Source organism: Heterocephalus glaber, unplaced genomic scaffold (genome assembly GCF_053883595.1).
Source record: "Heterocephalus glaber isolate CG9 unplaced genomic scaffold, H.glaber_assembly_v1.0 deba00000347, whole genome shotgun sequence".
NCBI lineage: Eukaryota > Metazoa > Chordata > Mammalia > Rodentia > Bathyergidae > Heterocephalus > Heterocephalus glaber.
The window spans coordinates 28856928-28878961 of record NW_028258143.1 but is presented as its reverse complement, the minus strand read 5'-3'; the positions used below and the strand labels follow the sequence as shown (position 1 = coordinate 28878961).

General features: G+C 57.6%; 1 protein-coding gene across 29 annotated transcripts in view; it reads left to right on the top strand.

The window, feature by feature from the left end:
* Bin1 (bridging integrator 1) overlaps positions 1-21735 on the top strand; it is a 49154-nt gene extending 27419 nt beyond the window's left edge. For 3 of the 29 annotated variants that reach the window (XM_021266199.2, XM_021266228.2, XM_087198332.1), the window contains 18 exons: positions 2960-3014; positions 3128-3222; positions 3657-3752; positions 4202-4309; positions 4931-5023; positions 7832-7917; positions 8095-8170; positions 9080-9162; positions 10495-10539; positions 12069-12216; positions 13466-13594; positions 16435-16542; positions 17028-17051; positions 18047-18154; positions 18899-18991; positions 19206-19316; positions 19413-19514; positions 21100-21735. In XM_021266199.2, the coding sequence (XP_021121858.1) occupies positions 2960-3014; positions 3128-3222; positions 3657-3752; positions 4202-4309; positions 4931-5023; positions 7832-7917; positions 8095-8170; positions 9080-9162; positions 10495-10539; positions 12069-12216; positions 13466-13594; positions 16435-16542; positions 17028-17051; positions 18047-18154; positions 18899-18991; positions 19206-19316; positions 19413-19514; positions 21100-21207 (1668 nt within the window). In that variant the 3' untranslated portion in view covers positions 21208-21735. The remainder of the gene's footprint in view (positions 1-2959; positions 3015-3127; positions 3223-3656; positions 3753-4201; positions 4310-4930; positions 5024-7831; positions 7918-8094; positions 8171-9079; positions 9163-10494; positions 10540-12068; positions 12217-13465; positions 13595-16434; positions 16543-17027; positions 17052-18046; positions 18155-18898; positions 18992-19205; positions 19317-19412; positions 19515-21099) is intronic. The other 26 variants (XM_004835940.4, XM_087198381.1, XM_087198346.1 and 23 more) reach the window with 25 other exon arrangements.
* Positions 21736-22034: the final 299 nt, after the last annotated feature.

Genomic DNA, 22034 nt, shown 5'->3' with positions numbered 1-22034 from the left:
CTGGCAGCCCACCCCATGGGGTACTGCTTTCTCGGGTCCCCCGTAGAGGCCAGCACTGGGGGCTGTTGGAGAGGGGAATAGAGGGTGGCTGGGTGGAGGGAGGCTCGGAAAGGAGAGAAGGTGGGTCTGGTAGGTCCTGTGACATCAGATGATACAGGAGAACTGCTTCATGGATGTGCTTTAATCCTCATCCTCAACTGACAAAGCATGTAATTGTCGGATTAAGAAATGATGTCAGAAGTAGATGGACCCTTCCAGTCCTATCCCTGCAGAATTCCAGCGGAGTCTGAGTGCTTGTCAACTGGCCTTTTGTGTCTTCTTTTAATCGTTAACCAGGGAGCCTCAGATGCGGGCTTATACACTTGCCCATTTGTTCATAGGCTTCCATTTGACCAGGGCAATGCGCTGTGTGATTGGCCTCCTGATCTATGCATGTTCCAGATCCTCAGATTCAGCCAAGCACATAGTAAAAATATCTGGAAAAAGACAGTAAAAATAATAACACAACTATAAAAACTCATACAGATAAAAAACAGTACAGTAAAACAACTATGAATGTGTCATTTACACCATGTTAGGGATTATGAGTAACTTAGGTGATTTGAAGTGTATGAGAGAATAGATGTAGGCTCTGTGCAGGTGCTGTGCTCGTTTATGTAAGGAACTTCTGCACTTAGGCATTTTGGACTCGGCAAGGACCAGTCCTCAAGCGTTCCAAGGGACACCTGCATTCTCTGGGGAACTGAAGGAATTTTAGAGAAGGCTTTTGTTCCTTTCCACACTCCCTCTTTGTTTTATTATATGAGGTAATGATTGAAATACTGTACATGGTGAATGTTTAAGTTGAAAAACAATTATTACTGTGAAAGACACGTTGCCATTAACCTCCCTCAGAATACTTCTGTTTTCCCTGAACACGTGTATCCCATCATTCTTGCCATCCTCTGAAGCAGTTCTGGAAGTCTTCTTTCTTGAGTATTTTTATGAAGTGTGATTTAAAAAGAAATACAGTGAATGCTGCTGTTGAGCACCATCCAACAGAAAGGCAGGCTTGTGAAACCATTATGGTATGTCCTCATGTACTACCTTAATCACTGGATCTGGCACCATGTTGGCTCTTCCCCAAAGTCAAATTGATCATGAAAGGTAAATGGTAAATGTTTTGAATCGATTCAAGACATCAATGCAACTATGACAGTGCAACTCAAGATACTCATGAAAGAGAACTTCCAGAACTGCTTCAGAAAGTGGCAAGGTCATGGGATAAGTGTGTTTGAAGAGAGAAGCAGTAATTTGAGGGTTACTAATGTTAATGTGTCTTTTACTGTAATAAATTATTTTCAGTTTAAGCTCACTGTGGTTTTCGATGGTACCACATATAACATGTGTCATTCTAAACCTTTCCTGTCCTCACTGTAACGTGAAAGCATCCATCATAATAAGTAGGCTGATTTGTGGCTTCTCCAGGGCCACATCATTACCAGTTACCCACTGAGCATACTGAAGCTGAGTGCCCGGCCTTGCAGGGTCTCCCCCGGTCTCCTAGTCAGTGTGACTCTGGTGAGTTCCTTGCTCATCAGGCAGTGACAGTAGTGTTGGGAAGATGGTTCAGGGAGCTCATGGACACCAGGATGGAAGAGCAGGTCCCAGGGAGGAGGGAGGGCCTGTGTGAAGGGATGGCAGGGATCTGAGGGGGCTGTGGTAAACCTAGGAAGGTGGCTACTCATGCTTGCCTGGAGATGGGCTTGTGGACGGAGCCCACCTCAGCTGGAGCCCTGCAGGGATGCTAATCTCCCAGGACCACAACTTCTACTGGGCTACGTCACCCAAGGGGCTGTGGGGTCCAGAGCAAGGGTGTCTGTGGTGTGCTGGCTGATGAGGGGTACACAGGGCAGCCTCAGCCACTGCTGCTGTCCTCTCATGTCCCCTCTGCTTGAAGCCTGTCTCCTGAGGCCATCAGGGGCCTGGCTGCTCCCTAGAGCTGTCCCCTGAGCACCTGTGGTGTTCCAGGCAGGTCATTTCCCCCGGTGGGCAGGTGAGAAGACAGGCTCAGACAGGCTCGATCACTTGTTTACTACAGGCCCCCAAGCCTGTGTGTGCTTCCCTCTTTCTGGCATGAGTTCTGGAAACTTCCACTTCTCATGGTGGTCTCCTCTTTCTCACCTATCATTCTTCCTGCCTTGTACCTTCAGCTCAGCTTTTCTGGCCCGTTTCTGTGGTGTTGATGTCCAGCTCATAGCTCCACCCACTCTGCTGTCCTGGTGTCCCAAGAGGCTCCAGGGCTGCTCTCTCCTGGCTCAGGGAGCTTCATGCTTGCCCGGGCCCTCTCTTCAGCCTGTCCTACATCCTGTGTCCTGCATCCTCCCTCTCAGTGCATGACCCTTCTGCACCCCACTAATGCCAGCCTCTTTTGAAAGCTGCCTCTCTTTGGAGGTCCACTGTCCTCTATCCTCAGTGCCCTCTGCCCCTGTAGGGTTCATCATGCCCTCCTTGCTTGGCTGGATGCTGGCGAAGGACTCTGGCCTGGGCATCAGTGAGCTGCAATGAGCTGCCTAATGGTGGCACCATGGCCCACACTCACTGGTCACTTGCCTGCTGTGTCTGAGGAAGGTCTGTCCTGCTGGACCTGTGGGCCATGTCGTGTATGGCATTTAGCTGTCCCTCACTGTGGCACCCCAGGGCACAAGCACCCTGCTTTCCTTCCAGGGCTGGGAAGGTGCCCCAGAGCTCCCGAGTGGGGGCAGTGTTGGGAATGCAGCACCAGTCGGTGTGTATTTGTGACAGAGGCTGCAGCTGCTGTCCTCCAAGGTCACTCACGCTGGTCCACCATGCTGGACAGAGGACAGCTGGGTGGTGGCTGCTGTCAGAGTGGCCTGGCTTGTTATCTGAGAGTGGTAGGAGGAGTTTTGGGGCCCGAGTTCAAACCAGGCCCTGACCTGGCCCTCACCTTTTTTGGCAGACTGAGGGTACACGGCTACAGAAGGATCTCCGGACCTACCTGGCCTCGGTCAAAGGTAAGGCTGGAGGGGAGCTGGCTGGGTGAGCTGTGGGCAAGGAGCTGGGATGGGTGGTGGTGATGGTGTCCAGGGCCGTCAGTGGAGGCTGTATACCTCCTTTCCGCCTGCAGCCATGCACGAGGCCTCCAAGAAGCTGAATGAGTGTCTCCAGGAAGTGTATGAGCCCGACTGGCCTGGCAGGGATGAGGCAAACAAGATTGCTGAGGTACGAGCAGGGCAGGTGGTCTTGGCCCTTCCCAAAGGGCCCTTCTGGCCTCAGATCCTGCCCCCCGCCCCTCTGGGCCAAGCTCTCTTGGTTCTCCAGCGGCACACACACATGCTGTGTGTCCTTGGGCAAGTTGCCTTCCCTCTCTGAGGGTCGTGGTTCTCCTAACACTCACCTAGGGATGAGATGATGGATTGTGACTATTAAAGTCTCCCTTGCTAACCCCATTGGTCCTGAGTATGTCTGAACCTCACCGTTATCCCTCGAGAAATGGCAGGGCAGGAATTGTTAACCCCATTTTATAGATGGGAAAACTGAGGCTCTGAGAACTCCCTGAGCTTTGAAGTGATGGGGCTGGGCTGACCTACAGGCTGTGGGGAGTAAGAGTGGGCCCCGCTCCCTGGTGGCCACTCTGTTGCGCTGGACTGTTTCAGAACAATGACCTACTCTGGATGGACTACCACCAGAAGCTGGTGGACCAGGCGCTGCTGACCATGGACACTTACCTGGGCCAGTTCCCAGACATCAAGGTGCGAGCTCTCTTGGTGGATGTGCCCTGCGTGGCCCCTCGGGCCAAGGAAGGTGCTGGGGAGGAGAGGCCCGGGTGGCTCAGGGCTGGCCCTGGCGTGGAGGTGACTGGAATGACTACGATGTGTAAGATGTGAGGTGTGCCTGTGGCTCCCTTGCTCACCCCACGTGCCTCGAAGGCTGTGTGGATATAGCTGGGCCCGTGTACGCGCTAGGAACTCTCAGCATCAGGGTGCACCTGAGGCGAGTGGGCCCTGGGTGCTTTGTCCTCGGAAGCAGAAGAGTCGGCCCACGGAGACAGCCATTGTGCTGGGCTTGATCCCCAGAAAGGCAGCTGGGGGCCGCTTATGGGCAGATACCTTGGACTCCTGTGGCTGAGGGGCTGGCTCTGGGGAGAAGCATGGCCCCAGGGCCTGCTCAGCCCTTCCTCCTCCATCTGTCTGCCCTGTAGTCACGCATCGCCAAGCGGGGGCGGAAGCTAGTGGACTATGACAGTGCCCGGCACCACTACGAGTCCCTACAGACTGCCAAAAAGAAGGATGAAGCCAAAATCGCCAAGGTAAAGGGTGGGGAACAGGCCAGGGGCACCAGGGAAGCAGGCGGACAGGGGTGACCTGAGTGGGGAGGTGTTAGGCCCGAGGCTGGTAAGGGGAAGGCCCTGTGGATGCCCATGGGGCTCATGTCCAGTACCCCCGCTGCCCTCCAGTGAGCCCCTCTGCCCTACTCTGGTGCTGATTACAGAAGGAGAGGAGAGTGGGTTTGGGTTTCCTTGGAATGGTGCCACCCTGCCTGGCACACGGTGGAATTGTCATGGGACCCGATGTGACCTGGCCTTGGCTGGAACAAGCTGGTAGGCTGGACACAGGCCTGGTTGCTACATGGTGAGGGGCTGGGGCAGCTCCCTGACCCCCTGGGGAAGGACCCTGCTTGCTGCAACCTCTGCCCTGCTAACGACTCTCCTGTTTGCCTTTGCAGTTGGAATTCACCCTCTCCATGCCACCTGGGCAGCTCCCTTTAATTCAACCTCAGGGCCTTTCCTTGTGGTGGGGCTGGCCCTGGCGGGGGGCTGGCTGGTCTGTCCGGTGTGGGCTTCGTGTTTAACATCTGTGTCTGTTTCTCTCTCCCTACCTCCCTTCTGTCTCTCTATTCTCCTTTGCCTTGACCTGCCCCCCACTCTCAGCCTGTCTCGCTGCTTGAGAAAGCTGCTCCCCAGTGGTGCCAAGGCAAACTGCAGGCTCATCTCGTAGCCCAAACTAACCTGCTCCGAAATCAGGTGACACTGGCTTCTAACCTTGCACGTGCTGGTGCCTTCCGGTTTGTTGTCCTGTCCTCTAGTTGGGTGCCCGTCTGCCTAGCAGGCCAGGCTTCCTGAACCGGGGCGGGCTCAGCCACCTGCTGAGAGCCAGGGGTGGCCTCTAAGCCCAGCCCTGAGCTGGTGGCTGCCAAGTGCAGCCAGGAAGGGAGCACTCAGTTACCTGTTAGACGAAAGGCCAAGAGTCTGAGGCAGTCAGAGGCTGGTGGGCCACAGCCGGCCTGGGCTGGGAGCCTGGGTCTGTGGTTCTTATGTGGCTTCTTTTCAATCCTTGCGCCTCAGAACAGGATGAATACCACTCGATCATTTGTCTTCCCTGAGGGCTTGGTGAGAGGGAGATGACATTAGGACTCCTGTCCTGGCATGTGCTGTCCTTTCAGGTTCCTAGAACTCCAAGGATATCCTGAATTTGCTGAGGAGACAAATCTGCCCAGGGAGACATGGGCTCCTGTCCAGGTCCCCAAGTCGGTTAATGACAGATCTGTGGCTCAAGCCCCTGGGTTGTTAACCTGGCCACTGCCCTGGCCTTCAAGTAGGTGGGCCCAGGGGGCCCCGAATGACCCTGGAAGGGACCCCAGAGGGCTCTCCAGTCTGGCTGTGGTGTTGACACCTGGAGGGTTGGCTGTTTGGAGGAATCATGGCGGACAAGTAGTCCCCAGTGGCTTCCTGGAGGAGGTTCTTCATACAAAACCCTTTGGTCCTCTCACTGCCTTGGTGGTAGATGTGTCACCAAGCTCCCTGTCCTGGGGATGGACCACCATGTGGCTGGGGACCACTGTATGCTGTGTTCCAGGAGAGGTGGGTTTCCAGTGAAACCTGGGCATAGGTGCAGCCTGAGGAGACTGGATCCCCTCATACTGGGGCAGAGCAGTCGGGGGCAGCACTGGCTGACCCAGGAGGTCAGGTTTCTCTCTGGGCCGCTGCCCCATTTTTCCTGGGTCACCTCCTGATTTCCTCATCTTCAACCCACACGTGCTGAGTGCCAGTGATGCATGGAGCTCGTTGCCCAGTTTATGTGAACTGTTGCCTGATTTCTTTCAGGCCAAGGCTGGGGCTGGCTTTGGAGGGACAGAGATGACAGCCCCACCCAGAGTCCGGGTCAGGGTGACCTTGGCTCTCCAGGGCTATGGAGATGACCTAGGAGAACATGGAACATCTAGGGGGATAGCAAGAGGCCTGAGCATTCCTAAATCTGCCTTGGGAGGGAGAGGAGGAGTGAGGGTCTGGTTATTGGGTGGGAGAAACCCCAGGAGGCCACAGGGCTGCCGTTGCATTCTGATTGAGGGTTAGGGTGGCTGGGGATGTGCAGGGAGGGCAGCACATAGTCGTCTCTCTGGACACTCACTTGTGCTTGTTTGCCTTTCTGCCAAATTGGCTTTCTCACTCAGATCCCCTTCTTATCGACCATTCCCCCCCCCCCCCCCCGCCCCCCGTGCCTGGCCATGTTAGCCGTGGGCGGCTGGCTGACTGTGAGCCGGGCGCTTGGGGCCCAGTGTGGACCTGACTCAAGGAACAGTATATCCTCTCCCCCACTTTTTGTACCCAGGTGCTTCTAAAAGGGCCAGAATATGAGGAATGTGACCCAGAGAGAGCACAAGATAATGGCTCTGATTCTGGGAAGTCTAAACTGGACCTGCCCTGTTCTTTGCAGTGTTGCTGGGCCGTGTGCACGTGGCCTGTTGGCCGATCTGATCATTCCAAGAGAAGCAAGTGTGTTTAAATAAGACATTTCCCCTTTATCCCATCCTTTGAACTAGGTTTTTCAGTTAGACCAAGAAGCCATGTGTGCTTTAGTGAGGACCTGGAGGTGACTAGTCAGAAAGCACCGTGGGCCCTCCTTTGCTCCACGCCATTCATAGGAGGGCCCCAGAGTGGGGAAATCGTGTGCTTTGTTTGGGAAAGTGTGTTCAGCCAGCTGGCTGCTTTTGCCAGAAGGTGGCCACAGGCACAGCCTGAGAATGTGAGGCTGCTGGTGAGCCCTTTTCCCCTGGGTGGGGAAACCACATTCTTGTGCTGTGACTCAGAATCTGAATCTGAGTCACCCCTGAGTCACTCTCAGCACCATCCTCCTGAAGCAAGAGTCAGAGCCCCTTCCCCACCCACAGTGTCAGCGAGCCCCCTCTCTGGTGGCGTGGTGGGACCTTAGCGCCACCTGCTGGATGTGAGCAGGACCAGGCTCAGGGCCAGCCAGGAGCCTAGCTCCTCCCACTGCCACCCTCTTATGCCATTGCTTGAGCTTCTGCCTCTGGGATCCAGTTGAAACAGGTCACAGAAGAGAGAAGGTTGTTGGGAAAGATTATCCCAGGGAGATCAAGCCGATCAGGAGCCGGACCCGAGAGAGAGGGAAGGAACACTGGGTGGGGAGTGGGCAGCAGGAACAGTAGCCCAGGGAGCCCCGAGGCAGGGCCGACTCTTGGCTCGGGAGGGGTCACATGGATGCAGGCAGTGTCTCTGCTTGGCTGAGTCTGGGTTCTGCCTCTGTTCCTCTCACATGTGCAGTCCCCTGTCTCAGACCTTCTTGTTGTACCCTCTCTTATGGCCCTTCTGGGCCAGATTGGGTGTTCCTCCTTTGCAATGGTTGCTCTCTCCTCCCCTTTCCAGAGTGGCCCCAGGGACTGAAGTGGGAGGTCCCTGGGTGGGTGTCCATGTCCAGCCTCTCTGCCCAGAGCCCAGATCCTGCTCACTGAGCAGGAGGTTGGGGGTGGAATTGTGGGGGGTGGCCCGGCCCTGACCAAGGCCCAGAGAGGCAGTGACCTGTCCCACCCCCAGGCCGAGGAGGAGCTCATCAAAGCCCAGAAGGTTTTCGAGGAGATGAACGTGGACCTGCAGGAGGAGCTTCCGTCCCTGTGGAACAGGTGAGGCTGGGAGGGGTCCCTGTGCCTCCTGCATCCGTTTGGTGGGCCACTGCCCTCCTGGGGTTTGTGTCTCTGTGAGGGCACCTATGGTCACAAGTGGGCATCTGCCTTTCGAAGTTGACCCCATGGGCTCTCCTGGGCCACCTGCCCACCTCCTCCTTCCCTCCCTACTGGCAGCCGCGTTGGTTTCTACGTCAACACATTTCAGAGCATTGCAGGCCTGGAGGAGAACTTCCACAAGGAGATGAGCAAGGTAGGCCCTGGGACTCCCTCCATGCCGTGCTTGCCAGGGTCAAAGTCTGAGGCATGGATGGGCGGACAGAGCTCCCCCGCCCCTGCTGCGGTCAGGCACACGAATGACTGGGGAGTTCCTCTGAGTTGCCAGGTGCTCTGGGGAGACTGTGAATGGGTCCCGGGGCCCAGCCCTGACCCCTCCCCATGCTCAGTCCTATTCTCCTTGTTTAGACAGATAGGCTAGGGGATATGGACCAGTCCTCCTCAAACTGCACACAGTTTGCAGGATTCCTCTTCCTGTTCTTCCTTCCTTTCAAAGATTTTAGACGACTTGTGAAAAGTTTAGAAAATAGGCATTTTGGGGAAGGAGACTTATTTAAAATTAGTCCATGAAAGTATGTGCCATAGAGCACAGTTGTGTATGGTGGGAGGAAAATTCATCTCTGAGCTTCCTTGTGGTCAACGCAAAGAGGGAAATATTCTCAGTGATGATAGCCATGGTGTGCGTGGGGTAGACCTCCTCTCTTGTGCTCTGGAAGGATTTCTGGCAGTGGAGTGTAGTCTGAAAAGTGTCTTGGAAAAGTGACCTTGACAATTAGGATCCACAGTGAGTCTATAAAAAACAATTTTTATGAAAAAACCCACAAGCTTTATGTAGTATTTTAGGCTATCCCTATACGTAGCAAGAAGAGAAAAGATGGTTCTTAGAAACTAGACCTGTCATTAATGTAACCCACCTCCCCCATTTTCTTTTCTCCTGGGTTTTTGTGGGTTTGGTGTGCATATTCTGGCTGCCCCTTGTGGGGACAGAGGCGCTTGCTCCTGGGAGGGTCAGGGCTTGGAGAGGGGGCAGCAGAGGGTCTCCTGGGGAAGGGGTGGCTGTTCAGTGGCCTTGGAGGCCCCTACCTGTTCCTTGTCCCTCCTACAGCTTAACCAGAACCTCAGCGATGTGCTGGTCAGCCTGGAGAAGCAGCATGGGAGCAACACCTTTGAGGTCAAGGCCCAGCCCAGGTGTGTGAAGTTGCCACAGTGGGTGGCGTGGCCGGTCGGGCCTGTTGTGTGCTGACTTCCTGTGCCCCACCCTGCAGTACCTTCCCTAGTCCCATGGGCTTGACCCTGGGACTCTGGGTCCTTCTTGGCTCAGCTTCCATTCATCAGGATCACAGATGAGAGCAGGTCACTGTCCTCAGACGTCCCCGCTCCAGTGTGTCCCATGGAGGAAGGAGCAACCCTCGGGAGGTTTGGGTTCCTCAGCCTGCACCTCACCCCCAGTCGTGGAGTAGGAGCAAGGCCAGGTCGGGGTAGAGCTCAGCTTTAGGGGTACAGGACTGAGTGGTTCCTGGGGTGCAACCCTCTGGAGAGCTCTGGACTCTTGAGCAGGAAGCTGGTGCCTGCTTGTGGGAAGCCTTGGGCCTTAGTTTACTGCCTCAGTGTCCTGGTCTCTGTCCTCTGCCTGGCCCCTCACCCCTTGGAGCCAGCTGCCCAGGAGCTTCCTTTCTCTGTAGGAAACCTCGAGTTGTAGGGGAATTGCCTCTCCTCTGGTTGAGACTGGGGGAAACACCCGAAAATCTGGGATTTCCCATTTAGTGTGTGTGTGTGTGTGTGTGTGTGTGTGATTGCATGTGTTTGTGCGTGTATATGGGTGTGTGTACCCACGTGCCTGTCCCAGCAGAGTGCAGAGCACCATGAGCTTTGCTTTCTGTGTCTGTAGAGTGGGGTGATTGTATCTGCTTCTTAGGGTTACTGGGGTGCTGCCTAGGGCTGAGGAGGTATGTAGTGAATGTCATGCCCCTCTAACTGCCACCAAAATAAGTGGCAGGCACTCTAAGGGAGCCTGGGGCGGTGGGGTAAAGGGGGAGGGCAGAGTCTGAGGTCACCGGAGAGAGACCCAGGCTAGATGGGGAGGGTCCAGGGTGGTGCAGAGGTGGCGAGTGCCTCTGGCCCGAGCAGCCCCTTGGGAGAGGGTCCGGGGGAAGAGGGAGGGAAGTGGAGGCTCAGGACTGCTTGGCACCAAAGTGGCCTGTGGTGCAGCCTGTCCCCTCCTGGTGGGCTCCCTTCCCAGGGCCGCACACTGGCCAGCTGAGCCTTTCCTGGCACCCTGGGCACACTGAGCTCCTAGCCCAGGCCGAGGTAGGCACCTGCCCCCAGCCAAGCCTCCTGTCCTCACCAGGCCTCACCAGCACACCTGAGCACCTGACAGGCCTGGGTCTGAGCTCAGGGCACGGATGCTTTGCACCTCACCCTCCTCTGAGCAGAAGCGCCGGTGAGGAGGGGAGGGGACAGTACCTATCTTGTGTCTGGTTTCCCCAAATGAAGGTCTCCACACCCTGTCCATCCCCACAGAAAGAAAACTAAATTGTTCTCTCGGCTTCGCAGGAAGAAGAACAGGTACCTGCGGGGAATGTCCCCGCAGCCACGCATGCACTTCACGCCCTGCTGCTGGGTGCCACTAACCCTAACTGCCCCATGTGTGGTTCTGTGTGGGGACCCGGCTGTGTCCCACGTGTGTGGAGAGGGGACAGAGGAGCGAGGCGATTGGGGCAGCCTGAGGGTGTCACTCAGTGATGTCCCGTGCTCTGTGCACCTCCCACACCTTGCCACAGGAAAAGGGGGTGAGGGAGGAGGCTGGGATAGGGCTCCAGAAGGGACATTGCAGCAGATGAGTTTTAAAAATAATTACCCACAGGACAGAGATGTAGCTCAGTGGCACCGTGCCTGCCTCGCAAGTGCAGGGTCCTGAGTTTGATCCCTGGTACAAAAAAAATATGCACATGTATGATATCCTGGGTTGGTATGTATTCCTTAAGGAGGCAAATCGTCTCGTAAAACACAATTCAGAGAAGATGTTCCAGCCATGTCTCTCTCACTGTCTTCTCCCCAGCCCCCACCAGATGGCCAGTTCTGTCCTCTTGCTAGACCTGCACTGGCCACCGCAGTGGCCGCCTGTAGTGCCTCTTGAACACCTGCAGTGTGGCCAGTGTGACCAAGGAGCTGAGCTTGTATAGTATGACTAGTAAAGTAGTCACCAAGGCCAGTGGCTGCCATATTGAGCAGCACTGTTCCAGAACTTTCTTCATGGATTTTATTCTCAGCCACCATACCCTGTGGCCACTGTACCCACCTCTGGCCCCAGATGCCCATTCCTCCACCTGGAGGGCGTGCTTTTGTTCACCCAGGCCCTGCTGGGGTCTTTGGTGTGCAGACAGGGGACGAGATCTGGAGACAGTGAGGGGTCAGGTAATGGGCTGTGGGCCTGGCCCCATGGGTAGACAGGCCGGGCGGGGACTGCTGTGTGACATGCAGTTGACTCACTTTGCCTCTAGGATGCCTGCCTTGCTTGTGCTGTGGGCCTCAGGCACTGTTGGCATGGGCCTGGTAGAGCCCAGTGAGACCTGTGGGGTGGCAGCAGTTCACAGGGACCACGGACCTCCAGCCTGGACAGAGTCCTAGCTGGTACTGCCAGTCCTCCAGGCAGGCCCTGCCATGATCGTGTGTGGAAGTGGGTGCATGGCCCGGGTCCCTCTGTTCCCACCCATGCATATTCCCTCCCTCTTTCCCTCTTTCTCTCTTTCTCTCTCTCTCACACACACATACACATACACATACACCCTGACATGTAGATCCATGAGGACATGCATGCACACATAGTGTGGATCCTGGGACACACTTGCACATGTGGATCTGTGGGGCTCATACATGGACACACACTTTCACCTGTGGTTCCACAGCACACACACACACGGACCTGCACTTTGACATATGAATTCGTGGGGCTCACACGTCACACAGGTACACATGTAAGCCCCCGAGGGTCCTCAGGGCACCCACATGTATACACAGCCCTTCACTGGAACCTGCATCTGCTCACCTTCAGCCATGTCCTCACCACCCTGGGCTTTTCCTGTCCTGCTCCACAGTGACAACACCCCTGCGAAAGGGAACAAGAGCCCTTCACCTCCGCCAGATGGCTCCCCTGCAGCCACCCCTGAGATCAGAGTGAACCATGAACCAGAGCCAGCTGGCGGGGCCACACCTGGGGCCACCATCCCCAAGTCCCCGTCTCAGGTAGGCACGATGTCCTGGCAGCCCATCCACCCCTCCCTGTTCCTCTTGCTTTCCTGTCATCTCCTGTCCCTTTTCTTCTGTCTCCTGCCTGGTCTTGTACAGGTTTGGAATGGGAAGCCTGGACCTAGACTTTGGTCTCCTTGGGCTATGCCTGGCCCAAGCATGCTTGGTGGCCACAGTCCACTTCTAGGGGGCTGTGACTGTTGTCCTCCTCCCTCCACAGTTCCCTCTCCCTCTCCCTTTCCCTGGTGTTTGGCCGCTTGACTCTTTCTCTTCCTTTCTTCCTCCCTAGACAGACACTGAATCTCCAGAGGTGGCCGGTCACCTAAGTTTGGTTTCTTGCAGGCAGCTGAGGGCCCTCACCAGGCAGCCATGCAGGACTATTAAGGGGACAGAGAGAGGAAGGGTTCAGGGAGGCAGTGTGGAGGCCAAGGGAGGCAGCCCTGGACTTCTGGACTGTTCCATCTCACTTCACCTCCCCTTGCCAGGCCCCCCCAGGTTTCTAAGGGAGCCCCAGGAGCTGGCCCCCTCCATGAGACTGAAAGGGGTGAGCCCCATTGTTTTTAGACAGTTCTCTCAGTGGGTGATTAGGTGGTACTGAGAGCAGCAATGAGTGCCTTCCCTCACACAGAGCTTCCTGAGGGCCAGACGCTTTCTGCTTTTTCATCCTCTGAATCCTCCCTGCTGCCCTGAGCAGTGGCCAGGGAGAGGGAGAAGCCAGCTCATCTGGGGTGTGACCTGGCCGAGCTCCCCACCTGGTGGACAGGAGTGCGGCCCCTCCTAGGACCTGGCTCCATGCTGGTTTCCCTAGAGGCAGACAGGCTGAGTGTGGCTCCTCCTGGGCAGCCCCAGCTGGGGAGGTAAAGGGCCGTGGGGGGACACAGGTGGACAGGGGAGATGGCCCTGGGCTGTCCCTCAGCTGCCAGTTCTCTCCCAGTGAACCCTCTCCTGGGTGCCTGAGCAGTTGTTCTCCCTTTCTTTTTTCCTTCCTCTCCTCTCCCTTTCATTTCTCTCTCCTCATTCTCCTTTTTCTCTGCAGCCTTTCTGGACCTCCTGCCTCGGCCTCCCTCCTGCGGGTGGCCTACAGTCCCGGTGTCTGTGTCCGGGGCGCAGCGACTCTGCCTTTTCCTCACTTGCTGGGTGGGGCTGTGGCCTGGGGTGTGACTAATGGTGGCCTTGTCTTTGTCTGTCTCTCCCAATCCCCATGCTTTGCTGCGCCTCCCACGCTCCCTCGGCTGCTGACCCACAGCTCCGGAAAGGCCCACCAGTCCCTCCGCCCCCCAAACACACCCCGACCAAGGAGATCAAGCAGGAGCAGATCCTCAGCCTGTTTGATGACACCTTTGTCCCTGAGATCAGCGTGACCACCCCCTCCCAGGTCAGCTGCGGCCGCCGCAGCCCAGTCCTCTCTGCTCCTCTTCGGAGCCTGCATGGCCTTCATCTCCATTCCACACCCTGCCTGTCTCAGGGCCTGGCAGCTGGCTCGGAGATGGGCTTGAGCTTCTCTCCCATTCACCCTCTTCCCACCCTCCATCCTCATCATCACCCCTCTCTGAGTGCGCACTGTGGCCGAACTCAGGGACGTAGGAGCACAAGGTACCCTCACCTCCTGCAGTGATGGGCAGCCCAGGGACAACCTCACTGCATGACTCATGCTATAGCAGGAACAGGGAGGGCTTGGGACACAGAGAAGGTGACATTCACCTGGTGGGTTCTCAGGCCGTGCTTTAGCCAGGGACAGCAGAGATGGGTCAGGAGGTGTGGAAGATGGGCTCCCTGTGGCCAGAGTGATGCGGGCTGGTGGCAGTGGGAGCAGCCTCTGGGGCACAGGTGCTCGCCTCGGGACAGCTGTAGCATGGAAACTTTAGCTCTTTGGGCTGCTGCTCATAAATGCCCTAAGTGGTGTGTAATGTGTGTCCACCCCCAGATGGACTTGAAGGGGGTCAGGCAGGGAGGTGCCACTCACGGTGGAAGGCCTCTGGCTACACTGGAGTGGCTGGCACAGTGTCAGATCAGCTCAGGGCAATGGGGAGCTTTCTGTTTGGGCTCATGGCCTCCCTCCTGCAGGGGGTGGCTTTTGTGGAGGTGGCAGGTCCAGACTGGAGGACCTGGCCAGAGGGGGTGGGGCTGCTTGGGCCCTTCCTGGAGTCCTTCCCAGCAGACTGGGCTCCTCTGTGCAGCCCAGAGACCTGGAGCGGGCTGGGAGGACAGGGCTGGAGGCTGGAGTAGGGAGGGCCCACTGGGAACTGAGAACAGTGGTCTCTGCTGGGAGGAGCCTTGGGGAAGGTGAACTTCACCCCATGGAAGGACTTTGGGTTAGAACCAAGGGACTTTAAACACAAGGCGGGTGGCAGGTGGGTGGGGCCTATAGAGGCCTGGGGGACATACGGGCCCCTCTGTGGGCAGGTGGCACAGGGCAATATAGGAGTAGTGTGTGAGATTCGGGGTGTTGACCACCAGGGGAGCCTGGGTAGGCTGGCCAGTGTATCTTTAGACCAGGACGATGGGATGGCATGAGACTTAGCAAAAGCTGAGCCGGGTGCCCACCATGTACCTGCACCACCTTGCCTGGTTTTCAGATGTCTGGGAGGGGCACTGTCCATTTATCAGGAGAGGGACTCTCGGAGTTACCCACAGGCTGCCCAGTGGCCCTGTGCAAGATCAAGGCAGGGCAGGGAAGCAGCCAGAGTGTCGATACTCAGCTCCACATGCGCCTGTCCCTCTTGTCACCATACGCCTCCCTTACTCATCCTCATGCCCATGCCTGGACAGCTGGAGCCGCAGGCCCAATGTGGGGTGGGACAGCCATCTGCCTTCGGTGGCACCGCATGAGGCAGGGGTGGCCTTGCCCGGGGCTGCTCTACTGGGATGTGGTGAGTCTCAGTCTACGTCTGCATGGTGTGGGGATCACCTGCCGGGGCAGGCAGTGAGAAGGTGGCCAGCACTAGCTGGTGGCCCTCCTCTGGGAGCACTGGTCTGTGCTGCCTGGCCTCAGCTGGCTTCTGAGGAGTGAATGGGGTGCTGAGAGGCTGGCCTTCTGTGGCAGAGGCACCTGGCATGAGGCACATGTGCGCCAGGCAGTCACTCCTTGGAAATGGCTAGGTGGGGCAGTGACCCCCAGCCCAGGCTTTTCAGGAAGGGCTGGACCTGGAGGAGGGAGTTGCTGGGGCAGGGCCTGGCTGTCCTGGTCCTCAAATGTGTGGCTCCCTCGGAGGGCCAGTGCTGTAGGACAGCCATCCCCGAGTGTTCTCAAGATGGTAGTGGCCCTGCTTCTAACTCCAGGTCTTGGGGCTGTGACAGAGGCTGTGGAGTGGGCAGGGCCTGGGGCATCATCAAGAGTGAGTGGACAAGGCCTGGGCTGAGAGGGTGGCTGAGAGAAGATCCTGGAGCCACATTCCTCTCCTCGGCCTGGGAAAAGGAAGCCCATGGACAAGCCCTGCCCAGGAAGAGCTCCTCTTCACAGGCAGCTTGTCTCCTGGTCGCCTTCTCAGCTGGCTTCTCAGGGGCTTATCTGAGTCAGACTTTCCTCTTGCCTATCTGAAGCCTCCTGTGGGGCTCTGAGGAAGACAGTCTAGCTCAGTGTACAGCGGGACTCGTCACCTCAGGGCCATTCATTCGGGGCTTGTTTTGTGCATGCTGCTGGCTCAGCCAGACCCACCAGAAGAAAATCTGTGAGGTGGCTGTTGGGGGACCTGGGAGGCTCTGAAGGTCTGTAACAATGTGGACCCCACTTCAGAGATCAGTCTTTCAGGCTGTGTGTGCTGGTGCAGCCCCTTGCTTGTCCCTGGAGCTGGCTGGTTGGGGAGTCAAGAGGCTGACTCAGTGTCCTGGGAGGGCCAAGTCCCTGACCTCTGGGCTCTTGGTGGGGGGTGCAGAGGTGGTTATGTCTGTCTCAGCCATGCAGGAGCAAGGTCAGGGGCTCATGGGGCAGAGAGCAGAGGCGTCGGCACCTGGAGGGCCCAGCCTGCAGACAGGGATGAGAGAGCTGGGCCTGGTGCTGGTCTTGCAGGGTGGTGGCCACACAGCAGCCTGTTGCTGGGTGTCTGAGGTGGCGCCAGGTGTCTCCATGTGTCAGCACACTTGGTCATGGGCACTGCTACAATGTGTGTGTGTGTGCGTGTGTGCGCGCACACGCGCGTGCTCCTGCTGTATGTGCAGAGGCCAGGGCTCTCAGTCTGTCACTAACTGCCTTCCTCCTCTGCTGCTGCTGCTGCCAAGTTTGAGGCCCCGGGACCTTTCTCGGAGCAGGCCAGTCTGCTGGACCTGGACTTTGACCCCATCCCACCTGTGGCAAGCCCTGTGAAGGCACCCACACCCTCTGGTCAGGTTGGTTGTGCCCACCACTGCCCATGGGCCCACCAGTCTCCAGGGCTGATCCCTGGGCTTCTGTTTGTCCACTGCTATGTGGGTCACACAGGCCCAAGTGTGTGGGGATTGAAGGATCACCAGGCCCTCTTCCCCTCACTGCCCTGCACCTGGTGTCGTGGTCCTCAGCCCTGCTTGCTGTGGGTGTAGGGCAGAGAGTGGACAGGGCCCCTGGGCCCGCCCTTCAGAGAGGGTTAGCTTCGTACTTCCTGTGGTTTTTTTGGCATCTCAGCAGACTGCCTTCCGGGTAGCTGCTCCCCAGCCCGAGACCTGGCTGCCCCTGAGAGAGGTCCAGGACTGTTGTCTGCATACTTCTGAGCCCAGAAGTTCTGTGCACCCATGTGGGATGGGCTTGAGAGCCTGGGGTGGGGGGTCCCAGAGATCGCCTGCCTGCTGTCTCTATCCTCTGTGTTAACTCTGCCCTTTTCCCTCACTGCTGCACTCAGTCCATTCCGTGGGACCTCTGGGAGGTAAGCCGAGTTTGCTCCGTGTCTGGCCCTGGGGTGTTGCCCCTCCATGTGTGCGCAGGCCCACCACCCCTCCTCCGTCTGGCCTGTTCACAGGTGCATGCACACAGCACACTCAGGCACGCAGTGTACATGCACAGTGAGCTCACTGAGACCGCCTCTCCCTCACACTGATCCGCTGCTCTTCCCTGGTGGGCCTGTGGGAAAGGGTCTCCTCGGTGGTTGAGTGAGACAAGGGTCCTCTGTGATGTGGCCCAGTTGTCATGGCCTGCAAGTGTCTGCTGTAGACCAGCAGCCAGGCGGTTGCCCAGAGTAGCCTGAAGATCCTCGTGGTGGATTGAGGCCTGCGAGGTAGGAGGGCCTTAGGGTGAAGGCTCGTTCTTAGCCAGGAACACAGGGTGGTGCCAGAAAGTGCTTCGTTGGGGAAGGGAGGGGCACCTGGGAGCAGGGCCTGTGGTCAAGGGTGAGGCCAGCTTCATCAGGACAGACTTCACCTCCTGAGAGCTCAGGACAGTAGGAGGGCTTGAAATGTGCCAACAACTAGCAGTGAGAGAGCTGGAATTCCACAGGGCCTCCTGGATGCCGTCCTGAGACCTCCCAGAGGTCTCAGTCAAGAAGCTGGTAGCACAGGGCAGAGATAGGTGGGTGTGGCACACAGGTGTCCTCAGGGTCCCCTACTTAGGAGGTTCCACAGCCTGTTTGACTCTGAAGGATTTGGAGAGGGCAAGCCTGGTGTGAGCTGGCAGGCCAGTCCCATGAGGAGGCACTGGAAGTGCTCTGTGTTGCCACCACACCTGCAAGTCCCCTTGGCGGTGGCAGGAACAAGGTGGGAGGGGGCGACCCCACCCCCAAGCCCGGCCAGGCTGCCTGCCTCTGGCACGCCCACTTCCCTGTCACTGCTGGCCACTCACGATGTCTTCTCTTGTTTCACGCCCCTGCCCAACACCTCCCTTGGCCCCCACTCCCCTCCCCATCTTCTCCTGGTGGCCTGCCCCCAGCCCACAGAGAGTCCAGCTGGCAGCCTGCCTTCCAGGGAGCCCAGCGCTGCCGAGGGCACCTTTGCTGTGTCCTGGCCCAGCCAGACAGCCGAGCCGGGGCCTGCCCAAGTAAGTGTCCCTCCCCATCCTGGCCTGTCCCGTCCCTGGGGTGTAGCATAGACAGAGAACCCAGAGGACGGGATGCAGAGTGGACCAGGCCACTGGCCCAGTGGGTAAGGTGGGCTTTGAGCCCCAGGACTCTAGGACAGGGACCACGGGGACTCATCGGGGGTGTGTTGAGCCACACCCACAGTGGGTGCTTACTCACCCAGCACAGACTCCCCTGAGCAGGGGGAGGGGCATTTCAAAGTATTCACGTTTATGCTGGGCACTTCCTAGCACCTCTCTTCTCTTAGTCTTCCTAATCTTGTCAGCCAGATGCTTCCTCTTTTACAGATGAAGTAGAGGCTAGAAAGGTTGGGCACCTTGTTCCCGGTGCTTGGAAGTGGCTGAGGGGGCACCCCTGCCCACCATGCAGCATCCTCAGGGGAGAAGGCGGTGTCTAGGGCTGTGCTGTAGGTCCTCGCCAACCTGTGAGGGGCCAGCCAGCTGTGCAGGAGGGGGCTAGGCTTGGAGAAGTCCTGGGTTTAGAGTGCAGGGCCTGTGAGGCAGGGTTGGAGCATCATCCCAGGGGTCTGTGCTGGGGTTATGTGTGTGCATCACTTGGCATTCCTGGGCCTGCCCCCACCTTCTGTCCAGCTGCCAGCACTAGCCCTGGGGCCTACCATGGCCTGCATCTCCTACGGCCCATGTCCTTGTCCTGGTCGAAGTGTCTGCCCTGTGTCTGACTCCTTGCCGGCATTTATATTGCAGCCAGCGGAAGCCTCGGAGGTGGCGGGTGGGACCCAACCTGAGGCTGGAGCCCAGGAGCCTGGGGAGCTGGCAGCGGCAAGTGAAGCAGCCTCTGTAAGACGGCAGGGACCAAAGCCCTGTCCTTATTCCCCGCTGTCTGTCTGTTGCCTGCCTGTCTGTCCTCTGCTGCCTCAGCTCCCTTGTGCTCCTTGCCGAGTTCTGTGGAGCCTGGGGCAGGTGCCTGGGCACCAGGCAGACACCCTTCCCTCCCTGTGGTGGTGGCCCAGCCCTCGAGGCCTGGTCCACCTGACCTGTCACCTGTCCCCAGAGCTCTCTTCCGGCCGTGGTGGTGGAGACCTTCTCAGCGACTGTGAACGGCACTGTGGAGAGCAGCAGTGGGGCTGGGCACCTGGACCTGCCTCCGGGCTTCATGTTCAAGGTGGGTCCTGGGGCCGAGTCACCCTCTTTCACAGATGGGGCTCCGCAGGGCTGGGCCGGGGACCCAGGGCCCTGATGCGTTCCCCGACCTCTGCAGGTGCAGGCCCAGCATGACTACGCTGCCACTGACACTGACGAGCTGCAGCTCAAGGCTGGCGATGTGGTGCTGGTGATCCCTTTCCAGAACCCCGAGGAGCAGGTGCGCTGTGGGGAGGCTCCTCCACTGCCTCTGCGGTGGGCTCGGCCGGCCTGCAGGGGGCAGCAGAGGCCGCCCTCCCTCGCTCATCCAAGCTGGGGCTGCGTCTTGCTTCCGTCCCTCCCCGGGTCTCGGTCCGACGGTCTGGGACCGTGCACCTCAAAGGCTTCGCCCACAGGGTCCTGGGCTTCCCAGTTGTGTCTGGAGCTGAGTCTCAGCCCGGATGCCTTCCAGATCCCCCGGGCTATGGTTTCTCCGTGTTAGTTATCCTCAAAGTGAGGGCCCAAGGTGGTTGTGGTGGCACATGCCTGTAATCCCAGCACTCTGGGAGGCTGAGGCAGGAGGATCACAAATTTCAACTCAACCTGGGCAATTTAGTGACACCTTGTCTCAATATAAAAAGTGAGAAAGGGCTGGGGATAGCGGGAAATAGCTCAGTGTGAAGTCCCTGGGTTCAATCAGTACTAGAAAAAAAGTAAATAAGGGAGGTGCCCTGGCTGAACCTGGGCTGGTCCCAATTCCATCCATCTTGGGCTTGAGTGGCTGCTGTGCCCAAGTGGCCCATGCCTCACTGTTGGTATAAATTGGCCTTTGTGAGTTGTTGGTGGTGCCCATGTGGACATCTGGGCTTTGCATTCAGTTCAGCCCGAGTATTGCAGGCCCTGCACTGGAGCCTGGCCAGCTCCTGCTCCCCTAAGGCCATTGTCATCCTCCCATCTGCATGACTGAATTGTCAGGGTGGCTGAAGGGAGGCCACCCTAGCTGGGGATCCGGGCTGGCACTTGGCACAGCGGGTGGGAGGTGTGGGTCATAGGATTTCTAGGCTGGGACCTGCATCCACTGACCCTTCCCAGCCCCTGGGTCTCCACTCCACAGCCTGTGGGTGCGTGGTTGACAGGACAGAAACAGGATCTGTGATGAGGCAGATACAATACAGAGTGAAGCCACCCAGACCCAGGAAACTCCTATGCACAGCCTGGTCACAGCAGTCCTGGGCAGGTGTGGGGCCGCTGTACTTCAGGGTGAGGCTGGGGAGAAGCAGAGGACATGCTGCAGGGGCACCTGGCTGGCATGCAGTGCTTGGGACCTTCTTGAGCAGTGTGGTGAACCTATGGCACTCTCGCTACAGTGGGCTTTTTGTACATTGAAATCTCTGAAAGGTTCACCATCACTGCTGTGGAAGCTTTTCATTGGCCAGTACCTCCAGAGTGCTCTGATAGTGTTTCTAGAAGTATGAGACCTAGAAGGACAGCTGATGTCCTCCACTGGACCCTATCGTCTGTGGGTACCAGAGGGTGGGAAGCCCTTGTGCCTGGGAGTGAGGGAGTCCAGTGAGGGAGTTGCTCAGACATGTTCAGACCAGTGGAGTAGTCAGGGTACCTTTCCAGAAAGAGGTCCGTTTCCCCAAACTGGGCATAGGCTTTCCCCGACCCTAACTGTTGAGGGCAGGCTGGTACTGCTGGGTGGACCAGTGATGCGGTGCTACTGGGTCTCAGGGAAAACTGCCTGCAGGAGGAGAGAGGAATAGTCTTGCCAGAGGTTCCCTCCACCCTGGTCCTGGTGTGACCTGGGTCTCTGCCTGCTGCAGGATGAAGGCTGGCTCATGGGGGTGAAGGAGAGTGACTGGAACCAGCGCAAGGAGCTGGAGAAATGCCGAGGTGTCTTCCCTGAGAACTTCACGGAGCGTGTGCAGTGACAGAGCCCCCTTGCAGGCCCGCCGGGCACTTGAAGAACATCTTTTCCCGAAAAATGTGTGTTTCTTTTCTGATTTTTTTTCTCCTTTTTTTCTGTTTTTTTTTTTTTTGTTTGTTTGTTTGTTTTTAAAACTTTTCAAAAGCAAAGGGAAATTGAGAGAGGAGAGACCTGAGCCGACAGGTGTTCTCCCAAACATTAAGTTGCTTTTCAAAGAGCCCGGTTCAGGCCAGTCCGGCAGAGTTCACCAGTGCTCCTGAAGCTGTGTGTCCCCTAGTTGAGTTCCCAGCGTCCCCGCCCACCCGCATGTGTGCCTGGCCACAGGGAGGGCTGGAGGCCACTGAGCCACCACTGCACTTGCCTGAAGCTTCAGCCGCCACTGGCCTGGGCAAGGGTCCTTTTCCTGGCAGCTGCTGTGGGTGGGGCCCAGTCACCAGCCCAGCCTGGCCCTGCCCCGCAGACCATCCGTGTGCTGTTTGAAGATAAACCTTAGTGTTCAAAACAAAATGAAACAAAACTTCTGGTGAAAACACTCAGAAAGATGTAAATGTGTCTTATTTGTCTCCGTCGTCCCATCTGAGGCTGTGGTGCTGAGCTGCTGGTTGGTGTGCCAGCCGTGTGGCTGCCCTGCCCCGGCCCAGAGCCCGTGCTGGTGCCCAGCTGGAAGCCCCGGTGATGTTCCCGAGGTTGCCCTGAGTGACTGTGGGAACTGGGGGTCAGGTACTGGGACTCCACTCTGCAGATGAGAACCTTGAGGCCCAAGGAGGTTGGGGCCTGGTTAGGGAGTTGCAGAGGGTCTGAATGCTGCAGTCTGCTGGCGCCAGGAGGGCC